We start from the raw sequence: 22,465 nt of genomic DNA on the forward strand, positions 1-22,465 counted from the left end.
TTAGTTTCAATCTCGGTTTCAATATTCTGCTTTTTGAGATTCGTCGAGAATTTTAAATATTATTATATCCAATACAAAATTATTAAAACGTTTGTAATTATCAGTCGCATTCAAAAAGGAAAATTACAATTCTTTGATTTTTTCATCAAAACATATTACAAACAAGCACCGCGCGAAGAAACGTCAAACGCAATCTTTCCGTTTCTGTTACTTTTCAGCTGCGTACCGCTTAAGAAAAATCTTTTCGTGACCCTTTCCTTGACCGTTTCTTGGGCGTTTTTTTGTATGGAGTTTTGCGTTCCTTCCCATCTGCGTATCAGCCTTTATTCCAAAATTGTGAAACTTACGGACCCAATCCTGCAAGAATCTGATTGTAGAAATAGTACACTGAAATAAATATCATGATTGCTGCTATTAGTTTCGCATATAGTTTTTTGCAGAATGCCTCTGCATTTGACCGGTATATGCGTTGCACATGAACTGTGTGAGCACTGCATATAAATGGATAAGAAATTGAAATATGCTACTGCATATAAAATGTATGTTCTCGGCACATGAAAAGTATATGCAATGCTCACAGATTGAATGATTTGGGGATATGCACCCGCATATAGCATGTAAGATTAACACTCTTGATTTTTAATTAATTTTCAATTGTATTTTAATAGTTATGCATTTTATTACTATGGATTACTTCTCATGTCGAACTGAGGTTTTATTTTTCTTTCCTAATTATATAAAAAAAAAAGTTTTGATCAAATTGTTAACTTTTATTGAACTACAATGGCAGGACTTGGAGTGCTTTGGCGGTTCCTTGAACAGAGCTGTTTGTTGCTTGGAGGAAATCGCTTCGAGTGTGACCGATTCCGGGCGTAGAGTCTTCTCGAGCGGCTGCCTCGTTGCTCTTTGTTTCCGGCCGGTTGAGCCCGGTTTTCGGCACACCGTGCGTCCTTGACCTCACCGGCTGCTTGAAGTGGTCCTTCAGATCTTCAAACACTCGATCTTTTTCGAGTCAAGGTTGACCGGCAGCGGTGGATAGCCTGGAAGATTGTACTTGTCCAGTTTTAGATCGATTGTTTTAACGATCTGTAAAAGAAAAACGCTTTTAGCATCGTTATCACCACAAAACACACTTCTCTTCTACAAACCTGGTTCGGAACCACTCCGACGTTGCGGTTCGCCACCTTCGGATGCAATCTGCACGGCCCGCCGTTGTTGTGCAGTCCCGGAACCAGCGTCCAGTTGACTTCCTGAAAGGAAATCACAATCAGCACCCGAAGCTGCTATCAAAGTAATCGACGTGGCAAATCCGGGACACCCTCGAACAGCACACGCCCTGCATCGTCGAATACAGCCGGAACTTACCTGTGTGGCCAAACAGGCTCTGCATCTGATTGGTGAACTGGACCCTCTGAACCACCTTCGTGCCGGAACCGTCTGCCATCTCGGTCCGCGGAATATCAAGTTTGAGGCACACGGCAGTTTAACAAAAGACTAAATGAACCGCGGCTGTTGCTGCTGGCTGACACACACGCGCATGCAATTTTGTACACATTTTGGCACACATTCATAAATGTTGTGAACCTTGCATATAAGTTTCATGTAAAAAAGCACACTGCAAAATTCTATAGTATCTCGCATATAGATGTTATATGCGGAGCTCACGAATCATACTTGCCAAAGCAATATTTTTCATCGAGCATGAGTAAAATTCGGTTATAAGCATACGCATATAAAATCTAAGAAAATTGCTTGTAAAGAATATTTATTAACCATATCTCGAGTTTTTTTTGATTAGGTCCTATAAACATATGAAAGACAATGGTTTATTGGTCCTTTTCAAAAAAAAAACTCTGGATATAGAGATTAATATGATGAGTCATAGGTTTTATTACGTTACATTGAAGATTGGATATGTGCAGTGTACATATATAATCAATCATGAGTTTAGTTCAAGGGGGTTGACACATCGAATATTTTTATTCGAATCATTCCGTTCATTCCAGAATTATTCTAGAATGATGGTGGAATGATTCCATTTTTGCAAAATTATTGCTAATTTAATTTTTGCGTGTTAGCGCTGATCTTCTGTCAAACTGCGAAAAAAAGTAAACATGCTACTTAAATCAAATCGTATGTCGCTGAAAAATTTAATTGTCCGCAAAAGTTCAAGGCGAAATCCCGCCGGAATCTACTACAACTGACCGAGGTAGATAACCTGGAACCGGAAGCTGTCAGAATCACGCACCCAGTGGTGCTGCTGAGCATGGAGGCCCACAATAACCGGATGGGGAAGATGGACAACCGCATCGGTGCTGCTCGGCTGCTAGCGGATCTAGGACGCGCTGGATATTTCTTCCTCAACCACGACTACCTGGAGATTTTGTACAGCATGGTAAAGAAGGCATGAAGGCTGCTGAGGGAGGCAAGATGAATCTGGCCGCTGCCCCAAGACCGAACTAACCAAGAAGGGTTCTGCTTCAAGAAGGGAACAGCGGAAAAGGCTGCTGATGCCAACGCCAAGGCCAAGAAGTCTGCGGTCATCGCCAAGAAACCAACCCCAGTGCAACTGGAGCTGCTGCTGCCTAGAATAAGGGCGCGGCCGGAACGAAGAAGGCTGCCACGAAGAAGCCTAACCAACAAGAAGGTCCACGCCACCAAGAGGATGGGGGGGGGGGTGAGGGCGCCAACAAGAACTGTACGGCGTCAAAGTGTACAATTCACCAGTGTTGTGGCCGGATGGCAAGAACATACGTGCGGCTGGCGCGCGACTGCGACGAAGGTCTTTGCAGTTTTTTTTTCCTTTTTTAACAAGTTGGATGGTTTTAACAAAGATTTCTCTTTCAGGACATGAACAAAACATCTCCGGCACGTCCGCAGTAACCTCCTCTGTCGAAGGAACAACAATCTTTATACAATCCGGGTCTTTGCGTTAACCGCTGGAGGCTCAGGCCTCGCCAACAAGATGGCTCTTCTGACGGAGAACCCATCCATGCAGCAGGCCGCCCAGGAAACCAGGAAGAATCCAAAAAGCGCCCTGTCGTAACCCCCTTCCCCGCGACGTGGCCAACCCGGAAACCTGGAACCGGTACATGTCGTACAAGCCGATCGACCTTTACATCGAACCAACGAAGCACCGAACGGAGGATTGGCTATCGGGAAACACGGGCAAAGACCGGCTGGAATATCTGAGCCAGTGGATGACCCGAGGAAGGCGGCAAGGCTCAGTTCAATGCGCCGTTCAAAACATCGAAGTGCAGAACAAAAAGTGTTAACTGCCGGACGGCGACCGGCAATGCCGAGTGTTCTACGATCCGAAGCTGGGACGAGCACGCGACGGAACGTTCGCAGAAACACAAGCTGGATCAACTCGTGCGTGAGCTGACCTCAAGAACTCACTGACCTACACGGGTCAACTTTCGACGAAGATGCACAAAGAAGCTCTGGAGTTATGTGGATGTACATCCTCGATGGTATCAGACTTGGCACATTTGGAAACGTCTCCCAACATTTCCAGGCTTGCTGGCCTGGACCCAAAAAGTATTGAGAATTGTAATAATGCACTGATGTGAAAAACAACGTCCTGCGTCGTCTTATGGTGAACCGGTCCGACGAAGACCTTCTTCGACACGTATTCGTGTTTCGGGACATCGGATCGGTGACCGGAGAGATGGGTTCGCTGGTTCTGGTGGGGAGGTCTGGATGAAAACGGTGAGGATGACTTTGATCGGGATATTAAAGCTTGGTAAACAGCTTTGGATGTTAGAGGATTTAAAAATAAAATAAAGTTTATTCAAAGTATACATTTATTCCTTATAAAACTCAATTTATTCTCTTACAACATTGTATTAAGAGCAAACATTCGAACCACCTGGATGAAAAAGATAGAAGACAAATAAGACAATAATCGGGCAGCGCTCCATCGCGTCCAAGATCTTGGCCGTCTTGTTCACCCCGGCCAACTCCCGCACTAGCGCTCTGAGAATTAAAAAAAATTGATCGGTTTGGTTCAGCGAGTCCTTGGACATTTCCAATAGACGTAGGGCCTCTGCACGTCATCTTTGTTTACCTCGTCGGCCAGACGGGGTAGGGAAAGGGTGATCAAGAGGCGCAAAATTTCCAGCAAGTTTCGGGTCAAGTTGTGGTTGCTGCGTGCCTCGTGGGGCAGTTTGACGTACGCGTTGACGATGCACTCGGACAGTTCCGGCGAGATGACCGACATTTTGCGTTTGCACATTGTGATGTGCAACGATGCTCGTTGGTGCGACGTAGTTTCCTAAGGCCGTAACGATCACACTTGGCCACCGTCATCATGGGCTACATCTCGGTGCAACGGGTAACGATTCCTCGAACCGTGACCAACTTGCCGACGCTCTCCACCCTATCTCCCGGATCGGAACCGCCTTCGACACGCCCGGTGCACTTAAGTAAACTTAGAAACACTTGACCAGCTCGTCCTCTTCCACCGGAAAATTCCGCGAGGTCCACTTCCAGGTTGCTTGGTGCACGTTGGGAGGCGACCAGTTTCAGTAGCAGGAAACACAACTTCTTCCGTCCGGGACGGGTCGTCCTTGCAGTGAATTGGTTTCCTTTTCTAGCAGGATTAGCTCCGGAACCGGCTGGGCGCCGACACCTCCGCCGGGACCGGTTTCAAATTGCAAACCCGTGACATGATTTTGGAAAAAAAAAACCAACCAACCACGCAAAAAAACATTGTTTATGTTGCCGATGTTTTGACGTTTACACGCTTATGTGAAAATACTCATGCAATAGAAAAATCATCCTCATCATTCCAATTATTCCGGAATGATCCTGGAATTATTCCAGAATGATCGAGTGTCAACCCCCTTGGTTTAGTTTCAGTGTAAAACTTTGTTGTAAATAACTACAAAGTCAGTACTTTAGGGGATGAATAAAAAAATATATCGATATTGGCTGTATTTTTTTACTAACATTTCTTATATTTTAAGTAAAAAGAAGTATGCAGTAATTTTTGTAGTGTACTAGACTATCCCTCTACGCATCTTTTTACAATTTAAATACACTCAACCCCCGGTGGTTGGTCACTTTTTCGTTTGTCACTTTTTTAGTTTGTACCCCGTTGGTTGGTCAAAGTCAAACTAAAAAGTGACGAACTGTCACTTTTTACACGGCGCTCACGCATACTATCAAAACAAACGTTTTTTAGTATGTGTGAACTCCGTGTAGAAGGGGTGTCAAACTAAAAAGTGACCCCGTTCGTTTGACAACAGTTGGTGTCAAACCAACGGGGTTTGAGTGTAATGATAGTGCCATTCTTTAGCAGAAAATGTGAAAAACATGCAAAAAATGGGATAAAGTGACTGTAAAAACATGAAAAAAATAGAAAGGAAAATTGTAATGATAGGAGATGGTAGCATAGGCCAAATACTACTAAAAACAAACATAAACTAAACATGATAAATGCAAACTAAAAAAACTAAAAAGTTGCTCAAAATGACCTCCTGAACACGAGAAATATAAAAAAAAATCGAAAAAAAAATTGGGCAGTAAAGGGGTTAAAGACTATAATTTTCATTCTTTTATTTTAAGAATTTTCAAACTTAAGACTTTATAATTTTATTTTAAAATTTAAGAACACTGATTTTTATCGGCTTATGAAAATAAAAATAAACCTTTATTCAAATTTTTAGAGCAGTCTGAGTATTAAGTTCTTTGTTCCAAAAATTTAGATAGTCAATCTTAATATTTATATGTATCAACAGTTTATTGTTTCTACTCTTTGTTTATTTATGAATTTTCGAAAGCTGGTAAACTGCCGTTCTACGCATAATGGAGCACTTCCATTCGAGCAGTTTTTGCTTTTTTCTACAATGTATTTCTTATGGAGCGAACTGTCAAAAACTGCTCGACTGCGGGTGCTCCATTGTCCCATGCACGTCCCATGTCATTTTTTGTCGATTCTGACCTTTTGTCATTTTTAGGTTTAGTTTGACGTTTACTTTTCGAAAAACACATAAAATCTAGTACTTTGTTCGTAAACTCAGTGAAAACAACACCAAGTCTGTTTGTCCCATCGTTGTACTTCTACGCATAATGGAGCATTTCCATTCGAGCAGTTTTTGCTTTTTTCTACAATGTATTTCTTATGGAGCGAACTGTCAAAAACTGCTCGACTGCGGGTGCTCCATTGTCCCACCAAGTATTTTCGATCACGAAAACTGAAAAAATCGTATGAAAAAGTGCGAAAACAAACTCAGCAAAGTGCGATTTTCAGTTACAGTGTACGATCATAAAAAAATAAAACACTTTTGTGAATTTTAACCCACTTTTTTATAATTTGGGGTAGGCGTGTTAGAAAGGGAAATCCACATTTCCTATCCCACGCCTTCGGTAAAAGTCGGTAAATTTTCCGAGCATTTTACCGGGTTGACAGCTGCTCCAGCACAGGCAGCGACATTCGCTGAAATTTCTCTTCGGTCCTACACGTACAGCAAAAATCGCTGCGTGTCCTCAATTTCCGTAGTTTTTGGCCAATTTCGTGGTGAAAAAAGAGTGCCGCAGCTTCCAGGATGTATTCCAACGACGACTATGCCGAGGGGGTAAGTTTTGAGGGTGGAATTCCGGGCGGACGGTGATTAAAACACCGATGTTTTGCGGCCTGGAAAATACCAACCCGCGTTCTAACCTCACTTTTCTGCTTGGTTGTTTCTTCCGACAGGGCTACGAAGAGTACGGCTACGAAATGGCCGCGGACGACGGATACGACCGGTCCTTCTATCCGATGCATGAGGACGTTAAAAAGTTCCTGGTGTACTTTTGCAGTGTCATCAAGGGTGGTGTTGTGTACGAGATCCAGAATCTGTACGAGAATACCTTCCCGAAGCTGAGCGAGCAGCACTTTGAGAAGAAGGCTTGGCCAAGTGAGGACGAAGTGGCCCACCTGGTGGACAACGACAATCTGTTCATGATCCTGTACAAGGAGCTGTACTATCGTCATTTGCACGCCCGGATTCAGGGAGGACCTTCGCTGGAGCAGCGTCTGAACTCGTTCTACAATTATTGTAACTTTTTCAACTACATTCTTCCGTCGAAGGAACCGGTTCAGCTCGAGTTGCCGGACATTTGGTTGTGGGAGCTGATTGATGAGTTTGTGTATCAGTTCCAGAACTTTGCCCAGTACCGGGCAAGGTTGACGGACAAGTCCGACGAGGAGATGGACATGCTGTTGAACAACAACAGCAAGGTCTGGAATATCCTGTGTATTCTGAACGTTCTTCATTCGCTGGTTTCGATGTCCAAGATTAAGGATCAGCTGGAAGCGGCTGCCGCTGGGCGCGACCCCGAGGAAGTGGCCGGTGAGTTTGGACGCCACTCGTTCTACAAGATGCTGGGCTACTTCAGCTTGGTGGGACTGCTGCGTGTGCATTCGCTGCTCGGAGATTACCACCAGGCCATCAAGGTGCTGGAACCGATCGAGCTGCACAAGAAGAGCCAGTACTCGCATATTCCGGCTTGCCAGATTTCCACCTCGTACTACGTGGGATTCGCTTACATGATGATGAGACGCTACTCGGACGCCATTCGCACCTTCTCGTCGATTCTGCTCTACATTCAACGCACGAAGCAGCTGTACAGTGCCCGCTCCTACCAGAATGACCAGATTAACAAGCAAACCGACCAGATGTACCACCTGTTGGCGATCTGTCTGGTGCTGCACCCGCAGTGCATTGACGAGTCGATCCAGCAGGTTCTGCGCGAGAAGAACTACCACGACAACATGTACAAGATGCAGTGCGGCGACCTGGACACCTTCCGCAACTTCTTCGTGTTTGCTTGCCCGAAATTCGTCTCACCCGTTCCGCCGCCATCGGATGCCCCCCTGGATGACTACGTGAAGGAAGCGCTGGAGCACCAGACCAACGTCTTCATGGACGAGGTTCGCCAACAGCAGGAACTGCCCACGATTCGCTCGTACCTGAAGCTGTACACGACCCTTCCGCTGCTGAAGCTGGCCTCGTTCATGGACCACATCCCGCAGGACGAAATTGGCGAGCAAAAGATTGAAAACCTGCTCACCCATCTGCTGTGCTTCAAGCACAAAATGAAGAACATCGTTTGGACCAAGGGCGCCAGCGGGCTGGAGGGCAAGTTCCAGTCCGGTTCCGAGCTGGACTTTTACATCGACAAGGACATGATCCACATCGCTGACACTAAGGTTTCGCATCGCTACGGCGACTTTTTCATTCGTAAGATTCTGAAGTTTGAGGATTTGAACCGTCGCCTGCACAATCTGAAGGGTTAAAAAAGCGAGGATCGTACGAGTAAAGTTTTCTTTGAATTGGATAAGATACAAGCAGCGCTAGGACAGAAACACAAATTTTGGGCAGAAACATCTTTTAATTGCAGATAAAGTAACATTTACTACCATAATCAGATACACACAGTTGTAATTCATAGTCCCTTAAATCTGGTAAATAAAATCATTCATTTCCTTCGGGAAAGTCATGTTAAACTTTTTAAGCCGAAATATCCTTATCATTGTTTTTGAATATTTTTTGTTAAGGTTGTGGATAATCGCAATGAGGGCGCATCGAAATAAAGACGACCGGTTACGTACAGGTTAAAATCAGACTAACTCTTTATTTACACCGGACATCAAACTGTCAATACGATGACACGACAATGACGCAAAGGGCGAGTCCACAGACTCCGCCACAAGGTCTTATCGAGAAATTAAAAGTGAGAGTGTGTGCAAGGTGTGCAACATGGAGTTAAACTTTCTGTGAAGTTACTGTGGGTAAATGCAAAGCGCCAGCTCTTGTTACGTCCAATCAAGCTCATATTTTGGATTTGGGCTCAATACGCCCACCGGAACAAACCCTTGAATGCCCACCAAATAGTCGTTTTTGTTACACTCTAGCTCACTCTAGTAACCCACCGTCATTACGGTGGGTTAGGTAATGTCATTCTATTCTTTAACCCTCTACAACCTAACCCCGCCTCAAGACGGGCTTCGATCTAAAAAATCGCCAAAAATTCATTATTCATCCAATTTTTGATCTTTGAGGCTAGTACGCAGATCGGAAGGAAAGGGGTCAAGAAACAGCTTTACGAACAGCAGAACAAAGGAGAGGGATCGATTTCTTGGGGCTTTTCTTCACCCTCTCTGACTTGCTTGCGCAGCCGCTGCTGTCCATTAGATTTTTTTCTTGACCGGTTCCTTCCGAAGTGCGTATACCGCATTAAAAAGCATTGTAAAGAAGAACTCTTAAAATTTTAAGGTTGAAAGTTTAACTTGCTTTATGGGTCATTTCAGGTCAACTGAGTACACTTTTGGACTCGACCTACACCGATTTGGACTAAAATTGGAGGAAACGTTCATCTATCGATAGTTAACTGAAATCCCATGTTTGGTGCTGATTGGACCATCCCTCTATTTTTGGCACCACCCTCTTTTTTGACGGTTACTAAAAAACTTTTTTTTCTTTTAAATCATAACTTTGCAACTATTTGAGCAAAACACTTTCTACAGGTTGCACTTTATAGAAAATTGTCCAAGGAGTTCAATAAAAATAAAATTTTAACACTTAAATGCCCCCTAGTAATACGTATTAAGTATTAAAAGTAAGTTTTGACCATTTCCTTATATTTTTATTTGTTTTATTTTATCACCATCGTGTTCCCCGGAAAATTTTACAAAATAATCAATGTAAACCTCAAACTAAAATGTAGCATTGGCGAGAAACAGCGATTTTACTGAAAAAAGTTTGATTTTGCGCAGCACTTTTGCGCAAATTCAAAACTTTTGTTTCCATTTTTCGTCATTTTGTTTTTTTTTTTAATTGTGTTTGCTATTGTTTTCCATCTCTTGTTTTTTGCCTTTCTTACTATTTTGCCTTCCTCACCTTACTGAGGAAAGGCTATAAAATCACTTAAAAAATGAACTTCTTATTTCGACCTCGTAGACCCACTTTCACGTATACTTATCGACTCAGAATCAAATTCTGAACAAATGTCTGTGCGTGTGTATGTCTGTAAGTCCGTGCACCTAAAAAAATGCACTCGATTATCTCCGGACTGGCTGAACCGATTTGGACCGTTTTGGTCTCATTCGATCTGTCTTGGGCTCCCACAAGACCCTAGTAAATATTATGAAGCTTTGTAATGTAAATCAAAAGTTATGCTTAAAAACAATTTTAACAAAAGTCCGTAAGATTGTTGGATAGGTAATTAAAAGACCTGAAGATCCGAAAACCCTATCAAAAGTTATAAGGTCCCCACTTTTGTATTTATTTGTCTTTATTCCTCTGAAAGTGAGGAAGGCACCAACCACCTAAGGGTGATTATGTAACGTTTTTTATTGAAATCTAGATTAAATTTTCAAAACAACCTATCCCTCATGGGTTTCCTATGCAGATAGGGCCTTTTGAAAATTTAATCGAGAAATGTTAAAACCTCATTTTTTAGTTTTAGCTAAAAACTAAACGCTTTTATGTTTAAAACTCATATTTTTGTTGTTCAAATTATGTTAAACATAAAAAGATAATTTCCCCTATATTTTTTTTTCGTATCTATTCTTGATATTTTTTAGGTGTGTTGATAAGAACAAACTTTTTGAAAACTCGGAAAGGATTTTTTATGGTTATTTGCCAACCGATAACCGGTTATTTGCAAGCCTGAAAACAAACATTGCTCTGCAATTGGAACCGAGCAGACAGCATTTCTTTCAAGATTCTATGATTTTAAATGCCTTTCTTTCTAATAAATCGAATGAACATTTACAAAATGTGTCTACATCTTTTATTACCAAACAAAGACACATAAAAGCTACCGAAGTGTCTTCTTCAATCTATGTACAACACCCTCAACCCAATCAACTATTGGCCATCTTATTTTTCTTTCTCTTCCGATACAACTTACTCTTCAGAATGCCATGAATCCCCATCAGCGTGCGATAGTTCGCCTTGGACACATTTCCCTCGCGCGTTTGCTCGTAAATCAGGTCGAACTTGGCCGTGATCGGCTTATTGTCCAGCACCTTCACCATCTGGCGACAATCGTTCAGCAGAAACTCCACCTTGGACTGTTTGGACGACGGAGCCGCCGACGAGCCTGCGCCACTGATGGGGGTCTCTTCCACTGCCGCCGGAGGCGTTACTTGCGCCTCTTCTTCTTCGCGTTTCGGTGGTTCAGCGTCGTCGATCAGTTGATCGGACGTGTTGAGGATCAGGTCGCTTGGGAGTGAGGAGTCGTCGAAGCTGAACTCTTTGGACACGTTGAACGACGAGTCGTCGGGATCGTCGGCTTCTTTGCTGTCTACGATGGTGAGGAGGTTCAGCTTGGCGGGAAGGGTAAGGTTCAGATCTTCCGGCTTGACTTTGGACAGCTTTTGGGACTTTCGCAGCGCGTCGTACTCTTGCATAATGTCCTCGTAGTCGGCGTGGTCGTACGAGGTGAAGATGTACCGGATGTGCTGGTTGATTTGGTCTCGGGTTTCGAGCGAGACGATCGGGTTTGCGGTGTCCTTCAGCTCTTGGAGGTTGCTCTGCAACTGGTTGAGGTGATCGCGCCCTTGCCGCATGCCGAACTGACCAAACAGAATGATGTTGAGGTTGCGACGGACTTTGTCGCAGGTTTTCGGGTTCGTGCCCTGTTGTTCGCAGTGCTGGTAGCGACGGAACATGCTTTTAACGTTTTCGTACGAACGCGTAAGCAGCTGCAGATGCTCGACGATGTAACGGATGGTCTTGTCCGTTCCCTTGGGGACGTTGTTGATCTGCTTGATCTGCTCGTTTTGGTGCGATGCGCTGTTGAGGAACTTGACCAGGTCGTTGTGGAAGTTGTCCTGATTTTGGGACAAACCGTTGGCCAGCAGGACGTTTCCAACCGGTTGGAACGCTATGCTGAGCTTGAGGGTGAACTTGGCGGACGCATCCTTCAGGAAGTTGGCCCCGTGTGGACCGAGCAGAATCTTGGCGTGCGGTTTGGTGAGGTAAATTTTCGCCTCCGTGTTCTGCTCCACATTGGCCGGAACTGCGAACGCATGATTCGCACTTTCATCCGGCGATGTCAGCGGGATGAAATCCGGCATCGGTTCGCTCGACAGCGCAGACTGCGGCTGCTGCTTGCCGGCCTTATCTTCGTAAAACTCCGAAAAACTATAATTCGAATCTTCATTCGCTACGGCAGTGGCTGTAGACTTGCTCCCAGCAGCAGCACCACCAACTTCCTCTTCAGCTATCTTCCCAACCGATTCCTCTCCAGGAACCATTTCAACGACATCCTCATCACCACCCCCCGCCTCCTTCTTACGCCTCTTCGCATCCCGCTTCATCTTCCGGGCCAACCGCTCCTCCTGCTTCTTTTTCTTCTCCAGCAGTCCCACCGACTTGGAGAACCGATGGTAGAAGCTGTTCTCATTCTTCGCGATCGAATCGTCGAAGTTCAGCTGAAAATCACCCACCTCGCTAAACAAGTTAAACCGCGGTCCCTGTTCATCCCGCTCCTGCTGCTGCTGCCGTTCCGGATAGTACATCGGCTGGTAGTTGATGATCTCCGTCGTCGGAACGCACTGGCCAAAAATGCGCACCGCGGCGTGACATGCGTGCGCCTGGTGGCCCGGCCGGGCACAAATGCAGCAACTGCGCGCGTTCGGATTGCGCTGGTAGTCGCGCGTGAGTGGCCTATCGACTTCGATCTGAACGGTTTTGTCGAACCGAAACGAAGCCATTTTGGGGGATATTTGGAGGGAGGGAGCGGGGGTCAAGGAGGAAGGGAGGAAAACGAACATCCATAAACACGACAAGGCAAGGCGGTTCCACCCAGGGGGGGGGAGGGCCCCACGACAAGCTGTAACCAACGAGAACACAGGGTCAGATAACGTGGTGCACACGGAGCGCGTGACGGTCGTGCGTGATACTTACCCTTCGGGGTGGCCACTCTTAATTCGTTTTAGAATAAATCATTCTGTTTTTTTTTTTAATTTTCAGGAAATTTAATTTAATTCGCAAAATAGTTTTGTAAAAAATGCCAACATGTTCTAATGCACTATTTAAAAAAAGTAAAAATCAATATTCAGAGTAATTCCAGCTCAAATCAGGATTTTTCTGGTACTGTTGTACCCGTTCCTCTCCGATTTCAATGACACTTTGTAGACATGTTATTCTAGGCCTATAAGCCATTTTTGTGTATATTGAGCCAGTTGCACTCGATAATGGCATTTGAGAAGGGCGTAAGTTATTTTTTTTCATATTTTTAAAATTACTGCAACTTGAAGCTGTTGCATCGTATCAAAAAGTGGTCCAAGAGAAACTTGTAGGAAATTGAATGGGCCTTCTGAAAAAAATACACTTAAATAAAAATACACGCCATTTCTATGAGATTTTTAAATTTTCATGTTTAAAAGTTAAATTTTAAGATTAAGATTTTCTTTTTTGAGGAAATAGCAGCGAAAGATGTTACAAAAAGACTCACGAAAAATGTTATGTCTCTCCTAAAAAAATACAAAAATCATTAACAAAAACGTCAAAATTTTCAAAAACCATATCGACCATCGTCCTTAGTCCCATTCTTGTGAAGATATAGCGGCTTTAAAAGTGAAAATGTTTAAAAAACGTGGGGTTATGGCAATTTTTCGGCCATTTCTATATGTGAGACTTGATTTTTCAGTCTCGTAAATACTTTAACCGATTTTCGTCCGATTTTCCATATGTTTGTCGTTGACAAAATTTCATTTGGATGTATGGGTTCACAGATATAAGCTTGATTACATTGCTCATAACAGAAAACATGATAATTTTTTCAGTGTAGTGGATGATATCAGCACAGACAAACAGACGGGACACTCGAGTACCGAACCATCGTCCTCCAAAAACGGTTAATTCAAATTCAATTTTGTTTCGGCATCCACTCACCCGGCGCTGATGGCGCTGCTGTCGTGACAGCTCGCCCGTCTTTTCTCAGTGTGTGTGATGCGTGTTTTTTTTTGTTTTTAAGTTGAGCGTGAGCACGTGTGAGGCAGCAGATGAAAACAAAAAAAATATGAAATTCAGAAATTCCAGACTTTGTGGGTCCAATTTGGGGAAGTTTCGGCCTGAGTCAGATGAGCGGCTAGCGAGGGCATATCTTTTAACCCACTATTAACCAGATAGACCTGCTCCACTGCCTGCCGAAGTCGAGGCTGCTGCTGAGGCGCCCGCTACTGTGGAGAAAGCCGGATCCTGTGGTGGAGTCATCTCCTTTGGAGCAACCTGCTTATCCTTCGTGGACTGCTGCTCAGATTGCTGCTGCTGGTCGTCCTTTTGGCGATGTTGCGTCACTCAATCTTTTTCCAGTTCAGTTTATGTGGTTCTGTTTCGATGTAAATTTTGCGGCAGCATTTTTTGGAATCATTGCCACTTTTTGCTTTTGTTGTTTGACGCAACTTAACTGCGCCATGGACACGTTCCCCGTGGAAATTTCCAAAACGCCCATCGTGGGGATCAATTCCGGTAGGTTTGAATTGGATTTTTCTATTTCGGCGGCTACTACTGGTGTTTTCGTGACCAGGGGTATCTTGTTGATGATGGTATCAGGTGTAATGGTTCATGTTTTCGGTGGAGGAGGAATCTTAGACGGAACATGCAAGCAACGGGGAGGACCAGTGGTGTGGTCTCTGACATTGTGTTGTCTTGCATCGCTGCAGGTGCTGCCGCATGATTTACCTCATGAGGTTCTGCCATTGGAAACGGAACCGACCGTGGAACAGACCCACCGTCATTTTCGGCCGTCGGTCTTGATCTTTTTATTTTGATTTTGTTACTGATGATCAGCAACAACAAAATTATTTCGAAACAGCTGTTGATGTTTACAATCGTTAAGGCTTGATTGTCTCACGCATACACTGACATTACACATGACAGTAATGGGTTTGTATTGGTGTGTTTGGGCTGTGCTTCGGCATAAGCTCACCAGGCAGCGCTGGCATCGCCGTGATTTGGTGGTTTGATGAAGGACGATGGATTTTAAAAATAATTTGTATGGAGAGTCACGTCTGTTTGTCTGTGATATCAGCATGGAATCTGAATAGTAAATAAGCTTACATAAATAATAAAACGAGTCAAATTAAAAATTGAATTTGAAATTTGAAGTTAAAAAAAAATGCCTCCTGATAAGAGAAAAATTCAAAAGTTTTAAAATTTCCAAAAATGAAATATAAGAATAACTTATAAATTTTAAAATAAAAAAATCGGGAAAAGATTTTCAGAAATTAAAAAGAAATTATTCAGAAATAAAAAAAAATAAATTCCAAAATTAGAAAACATAAAATTTTATATAAAAAAAAAACATTTTTTTTAATTCTAAAATTAAAAAAATCCAAAATTTGGAAATTAAAAAAATAAAGAAATTTCTAACATAATCCAACCCTGGCGCAGCCACCCTTTCGGAAACATCCTGGAGAATGTCGGGGTGATTTCTTCCAAAAATTTTCTTTTCTAAACGGCCAGGCAGACTGCGTAAAGTTAACCGTAAAGATGATTCGTTGAATTGAGTTGAGTTTGAGCACAATTTCTCAAACAACAATACAGTTCGGAATCTACAGTTTAGTTATACAATTTATCGTTGGGAGTCCAATTAGTTTTAATACTCCGGGACCCTCGAGGATGTGTTATAGTGCCATAAAATTTCAAGAAAATTTTAAAACTTCGAAAAGTAAAAAATTCTAAAATATAAGGATTTGAAAAATCCCCATTTTCCAAAGTCTGTGCCAAACCTTAATTTTTAAATTTTGTGAATTTAAGAATGGAGTAACCGACGCAATTGGTAGTGACCAGTTTATTTTTAATGGAACAAACTACAATTCAAATCGGGTACTCCATTTACAATTTTTTTTTTTAATTAAGGCTTACAGATTTTTTTAATAGTTTTTAAAGTTTAGAACTTTTGATTCTTTTTAGTTTATTCAATTCAAGTCGGTTTTATTTGTGAATAAATCAATTTACAATGAGTTCATCTAGTTACATAACAGAGTTTTGGAGTTCCTTTTAGTTGTGTATTACATCGTTTTTCGATCGTTGGTATTATAACTTATAACAATTGAATAGAAAAGAGTAAGACAAATTTTTCAAAAAACTTACAGAAAGGTTTTTTAATTTAAACTTTAAGAATTGATTTTTTTTTAATTTATAGATTTCTGGATTTTTTAAATTTCCGAACTGCTGCTTTTTAAAATTTGGGATAACTACTTTTCTATTTGATATTTTGTAGCTTTTTTGGTTGACAATTTTGATATATCGATGCCAACATTTCAAAAAGCATCATGTACACACCATCCTTTTTGAGAAAAACGCATTTGAATGTTGAGCATCCATTTTAAATTCCCATTTTAATATAAAACCAAAATAAGAAGTTCTAATGATAACAAACGATGAAAAACCTTGCTTTTATTGATACTTGATCATCCAAATTCAATAAAACATTATTTCCTTAATTTTATTTGAGAAAAACAAACATAACTTCTTTTGAAATCACCAACGTCTATATCACCCTGCTGTCATTGAGGGGGACGCTTTGTTATGATTCGTTTTTCTTCACCGAATGTACATGGCGCTTTGTTCATGTTGCTTTTTTTTCGTCACGAGGTTCATGTAGTCTTTTGTTTGACAGGTTGACAGGGCTATATAAACAGGGACTGCTGATGGCAGAGATTTTGTTTATGTTACTTTATTAAAAATCATGATTAAACAGACTTTACTGAAGTAACTTTTGCTCATTTTTCGTGAAGAGGTAGCTAATTAGGAGTACTTTCAGAATATGCAATAACCCAGAAAGTGTCAAAATGTACATGATGCCTTTTGAAATGTTACCGTCGATATATTATTATTTTTTGTTTTTCCTACAAGAATCTCAAGCACACGCGCTCAAACCGAAATGTCAACTTTTGTTGTGGGGGTAACAAAAAGAATGCGCAACTTTCCTTGACCATGTTCCTTCCGAAGTCCGTAGTTAGCTATAAAAAGCTCAATCAAATTTGAGCATGATAAAAAAGTCGATTTCGAGTAGTGTGCCGTTTCACCACGGACGACGACGACGTCCGTGGTTTCACATGAAATAGGCCATTTCTAATTTCGTAAAAATTTGAAAGTGTTTTTTTTTAAATACTTTTTTGACAGATTCCGATTTTAAAATGATTTTAATTGTTCTGCCCTAAAAATATATTTTGGGTTTCAAGTAAATATTAAAGAGTATTATTTTCATTCTTTCATTTTCAGAATTTTCAAACTTTAGATTCTATATTTGTTCGATAGCGAATATTTTAAAATTTTAGAACACTTATTTTTATCGGCTTATACAAATAATAAACCTTTATTATAAATTTTAAAGCAGTCTGAATATTAAGATCAATCCATCTTAATATTTATATCAGCGTTGAAAACTGGTAAACTCTTTAAGAGAAATGAAATTAATTCAGTAAAACAAAAATGTAATTAATGGTAGAGTAAATTGTTTCAAGCATAACGTGTCAAATGTTTTATCAAGAATAAGTTAAGTTTAGAATTAGTAAATAGCTACTGCTAAACTGAAATCAAAAACAAGTTCACTCCCAATTTTTCATAGCTTTTTTCCCTATTTTTGTAGTGTTCATATTTCCAATGTCAAGTGGCCACCCGCGCTGCGCGCGACCGTCACCGCGTAGTTATCCTCACGCCCTGTCGTTGCTATCGTCAGTCACAACCACGCGCCGGAATCCCGAAACCCACCCCCGGGGGACAATCAATCACACACAATTTATGTACAATTTCTGTCCAGTTTGAACGCGTCCATCACGCTGCAAAACTGCAAGCCAGAACCAGTCAACTTACCGTGGAGTGGTAGCGGCGCCACTTGTCCGGGCAGTTGCGCTGCGCGTGTCCGCGGATTCCGCACAGATGGCACGTCATGTGCTGCTCGCGGGAACACGCGTGACATCCGCGCAGGAAGTTGTTCGTCTTTTCTCCACACTGTGCGAGATGAGTGGGGAGGGGGATTGCAAATTAATACTGAACTTTATGGGTTGGAGTGGCGAAGAAGTGGTCATACCCTAAGGCACAGCGTGTTGGGGCAGCGCGTCTCCTGGTGACCGGTTAGGCCGCACATGTAACAGGTCGGTGGTTTCGGTGGCCGGCGGCACTTGTACTTCATGTGGCCCGGTTGTTGGCAGTTGTTGCAGATGATCTCCTTTTTCGGCGGGTCCGGAAATTTGTCCTTGTGTACGATGGGCCAGTGTTTGGTTTGACCTGTGAGTAAGATGATTTACAATAAACGTTACAACTACCTTGCAATGATACTCACGCGGCATGTTGAACAGCACGGTGGACACGTTAAAGTCTTCGCAGTTCCACGAATCATTGTAAAACTTTTTCATCTCTTCGTTCCAGCAGCACTCGGGATCGTCGTCGATGCGACGGAGCCCGGGAATGCGCTCGTATTCCGCTCTTTCCCCCGAAACGTCCCGCGTGTCTTCGTCGGCCAGATTGATCATTGGCGGTGGGGGTGGTTCGATGGCCACCACGTCGTTGCTATCGTCCAGCGCTTCCGGCGAGGGAGCTTTGACAAAGTTTTCCCGCGGCTCAACCTGAGGTAGACTGATTGTGTTTGGTTCCTGGTCTTTGATTTCGAGGATGTCACTGTCCGTGATGTTCTCCACCGGTTCGGCGACCACTTCTGGCTCTGCTGGTGGCTCGTCGGAACTGTCGCCTTCGTTTTCCGAAATCGCCTGCACGATGTCGGTCAGAATCGACGCAAAGTCCTCATCGGAGTAGTGTTCGGAGTCCTTCTTGCGGCGTTTTTTGCTGCGCTGCTTTTTGGAACTTTTGGTGCTGCTTGCGTCCGAGTGGTAGGACTTGGACCGTTTGGAGCGCGACTCGCCGTCGTCACACTCGTCCGAAGAGTCGCCTCCGCTGCTGGCGCGCTTCTCGGCGGGCTTGGACTTTTTCGCAGACGTCGCCGAGTAGATACTGTCCTCTTCCGGTTGTTCGCGGGACTTGGCGCTGGCCCTTCGGACGTGCAGCGTTTGCTTGGGCGTTGAGCAGAACGTGGGCTTGGTCGCACCGGTCGCCGACTTGTTGAGACGTTTGTCCTGGTCGGTCGTATCGCTGCTTGTAGCTACGGTGCCTTCGGAAGAAATAGAAGGGGCGCGATCCGCGCGAGAAGTTTGAGGATGGTCACTTGCGAAGATTGCGCTTCCGGACGGAACGTCCTGGCATTCCAGCTCTAAATCGTTGGTGATTCCCTCGATGAAACTATCGTTCAGCCTGGTCCGATCGTTGTGGCCAATGAAATCATCCGACATTATGGAGCTGTTCGAAGGACTCAAGCAACGTGGCGAGTTGACCTTTTTGTTAGTCTTCTTCTTCTTAGACTTTGGATGGGTGAACTTGTCTTTGGTTCCGTCTTCGTCGCTGCTATCGATGCACACCAGCGGAGGCGGGGCACTTGGCACCAGCACAACCTCGTCCGGGTCAGAATCCTCCAAATCTTGATGCTCAATTCCCTCCTGCTCCTGCTTGATCGGATCCGGCGAGCAATCTTCTCCATCTTGATCATCCGAAGATTCCAGCTCGATTGTCGCCACCAAACGCTGCTGGCCAACCTGGGCCTTCTGGCGACTCTTGCTAGCTTTGGCCTTCTTGGCCTTAATCTTCTGCAGCTGTTCCATCTTTTTGCCCCGCAAACTGCTCGGATTCAGCACCTTCCTGCCTTCCCCAACCTTTTTCTTCTTCTGCTTGCTTGGCATTCCTTCCATCAGCAAGAATTCCCCTCGCGGACTGCTGGACCCACTTCCGCCCATCCCGGATGGTCCCAGAATCGACTGGTACGGAGTGAATGTCTTGACCACGCCATCCTCTCCCTCTCCTCCCTCAACCCGACTCGCTTCAACCGCCGGCGCGTTGTTGTTCCGTGGCCTGTTCGGTCGCCTAATCCCGGTATAGTTCTCCATAGAGCTCCAGTACCGCTTCATCTTGGACGCGTTCACGATGGCCTTGTCGGTGACGATGCGAACCGTCGATCCGGAACCCGGCGTAGGTTCCGAAGAGGTTGACTTGTCTGCTGCTGTTGCGGACAAACCGGGAGTGGCAGACGAGGGTTCCGCCGCAGCCGGACCAACGCCGGGATCGGCCGCATGGTGAATGCTGGAGTAAAGCCGTTCTTCCAGCTCCGCCAGCTCGTGCTCGTTCAAGTCCTGCAAAAAGGTGAGATTTGCCATTGTCAACACACTTTTCGAGGAGGCTGCAAAAATACCACATTTTTCACAGTTTACGTACCATTTTTAGTTTCAATTTTTCGATTATTATATCGGCTACCTTGCAAACTTAGATTCTACCAATTTTAAAGCATTTTGTAACGAAACAATCCAAATTTAGGCGCACAAAACCATCCGAAAACCACGAGGATTACCAAATTCTTCGGAAAATCATCATGCGCGAACAGAACGAAACGTCACGCACGCGAGAAAAGAAACGTCAAAAAGCACAGGGTGCACTCGCGCCTGAACGGTGGCATCGGCGAGGAATGTCGACCTGGAACTTCCAGGCTGGAAGGGAAGTCGACATATGAGAATGTTGCCAACCTGTGCACAGTGGGGGAAAGGGATCCAAAATATCGGCTAAAATAATGTCGTGTGAAAGTAGAGTACCGTCATGTGGGTAAATCGGGACACACGGGGCGAATCTGGATAAAGGCATAGAATAGAGAAAGATAGAATTGCCACTCATTTACCGACCGGGGGACAAAACTGTGCTGCCTAACTGATGCCAGCGGCGAAACGGGGAACTACAACACCCTGCGCATAATACTGTCAAGAATGTGGAGAACTGGTTGGCACATATATATTATTCATTAAAAATGTAAAATGATTTAAAAAAAACATGGAAAACAAATCAAAACAATTATGAAAATTCAAGATAAGTGCATCCCTTAACTAGGATATTTTGTTTTAAATAAGATTAAATGATTTTTATTTCGCATCAGCATTTTTTTTTCTAAATTTCAAGATTATGCCAAATAAGTTGACACCCGTTTTCACTTCTCCAAGACATCTGTTTTGTCATGTTGACATTTCGCTGTCGCTGTCAAACCAAGTAAAGAATCGTAAAGAGGAAATGACTATTTTGCCGTTCGGAGTGAAGAAAAGTGGTCGTGGTGTTCTAGCAAAGACTCCGCACTCCAACTTAAACCGCAATTTGCGCCTAATCCTAACGTTCTACCACCTTCACTAGTCTCGTCTTTTCATCCGGCTTCCAAGCACCATTTCACATTTTTGATTGCCAACTGAACGTCAACAAGCCTTTTTCCATCTGTCACTGTCAAACAAAACGCACCCTCCAGAATGCACAGGGCAGTTCCATCAAAGTGCACAGTGCGCATTTCGACTGAAGTTCCCCGTTTCGAGCAGTGGTGGCGCTGTCGGCAGTGTCGCTTGACGTTTACAAGGGGGAATCGGCAAGTGGCAATTCTACCTATCTCTATTCTATGATAAAGGCTAGTATGCAGATCGGAAGGAAAGGGGTCAAGAAACAGCTTTACAAACAGCAGAACAAAGGAGAGGGAGCAATTTCCTGGGGCTTTCACCCTCTCTGACTTGCTTGCGCTGCCGCTGCTACCCATTTGATTTTTTTCTTGACCGGTTCCTTCCGAAGTGCGTATACCGCTTGAAGCCTTGTTTTAGCGCAATAAATTGATCTTTATGATTTGTTTCGGTTAGAACAAACACAACGCAACAAAAAATTACAGAGCTGAAGTGGCACCCCCTAATTTTAAATTCTTTGAAAACTTCGGTTCCATTTAGGTCCTGGAATCAAGTTTAGATCACATCTTGATTTAGATCAGATCACATAACAATAAAGTTTATTTTTCTGAGAGCAAAAAAAAAAACTTTAAACGACCATATACATATATTATTTGCACAAACGGTTTAAAAATGATTTCTAAAACGTTTTTGAAAATTTTGGTTCGCAACCTTTCTTGACAGAAGTATCTTTCTTGACAGCTCGTTCCATGGGGTCACACAGGACCACAGATGATTCCTCGAATCACAGACAAGATTACAGAAATTTTATTTTTCAATAAATTGCATAATTGCAGCCTTTTATGGCTATATGCTAAGATTAACATAGGGATTTGGGATCAAATTGATGTAATGTAATAATTTTCAGGCAGAAAAAAAAATAAATTAAAAAAATCAAAGCCTCTAAAATTTTAAACATGCAAATTAATCAACAAAAATAATACAAAAATAAAAAAAAAAATAAAAAAAATTGTGAATTACAAAAAAATAAAAATACACATTATTTAAAAAAAAACTATAGGATAAAAAAAATATTGAAAAATGTCCAACATAAAAAAAATAAGATGCAAAAATTAAAAGTTCTACAATTTATAAATTTAAAAAGTTGAAGATTCTAAAATTCAAAAATCGTTAATTATTAATTAAAAAAATAAATAAATGAAAGTAATCCAAATTTTA

The 22,465-nt window shown here is 42.9% G+C and overlaps 2 protein-coding genes across 2 annotated transcripts; one reads left to right on the top strand and one right to left on the bottom strand.

Moving 5' to 3' along the window:
- The first annotated feature begins 6,421 nt into the window (after positions 1–6,421).
- Positions 6,422–8,300, top strand: LOC120413403 (eukaryotic translation initiation factor 3 subunit L). Its single transcript, XM_039574202.2, has 2 exons — positions 6,422–6,581; positions 6,701–8,300. Exons 1-2 carry the CDS (start codon positions 6,552–6,554, stop codon positions 8,282–8,284), a joined length of 1,614 nt encoding a protein of 537 aa, XP_039430136.1. The 5' UTR covers positions 6,422–6,551; the 3' UTR covers positions 8,285–8,300.
- A 2,509-nt stretch (positions 8,301–10,809) lies between these two features.
- Positions 10,810–20,406, bottom strand: LOC120413392 (uncharacterized). The gene is made up of 5 exons (XM_039574190.2): positions 20,265–20,406; positions 18,292–20,182; positions 18,040–18,236; positions 17,823–17,960; positions 10,810–12,679 (listed from the first exon to the last, which is right to left on the bottom strand). Exons 1-5 carry the CDS (start codon positions 20,265–20,267, stop codon positions 10,856–10,858), a joined length of 4,053 nt encoding a protein of 1,350 aa, XP_039430124.1. The 5' UTR covers positions 20,268–20,406; the 3' UTR covers positions 10,810–10,855.
- Positions 20,407–22,465: the final 2,059 nt, after the last annotated feature.

The sequence above is a fragment of the Culex pipiens genome, chromosome 3, assembly GCF_016801865.2.
Source record: "Culex pipiens pallens isolate TS chromosome 3, TS_CPP_V2, whole genome shotgun sequence".
Classification (NCBI taxonomy): Eukaryota; Metazoa; Arthropoda; class Insecta; order Diptera; family Culicidae; genus Culex; species Culex pipiens.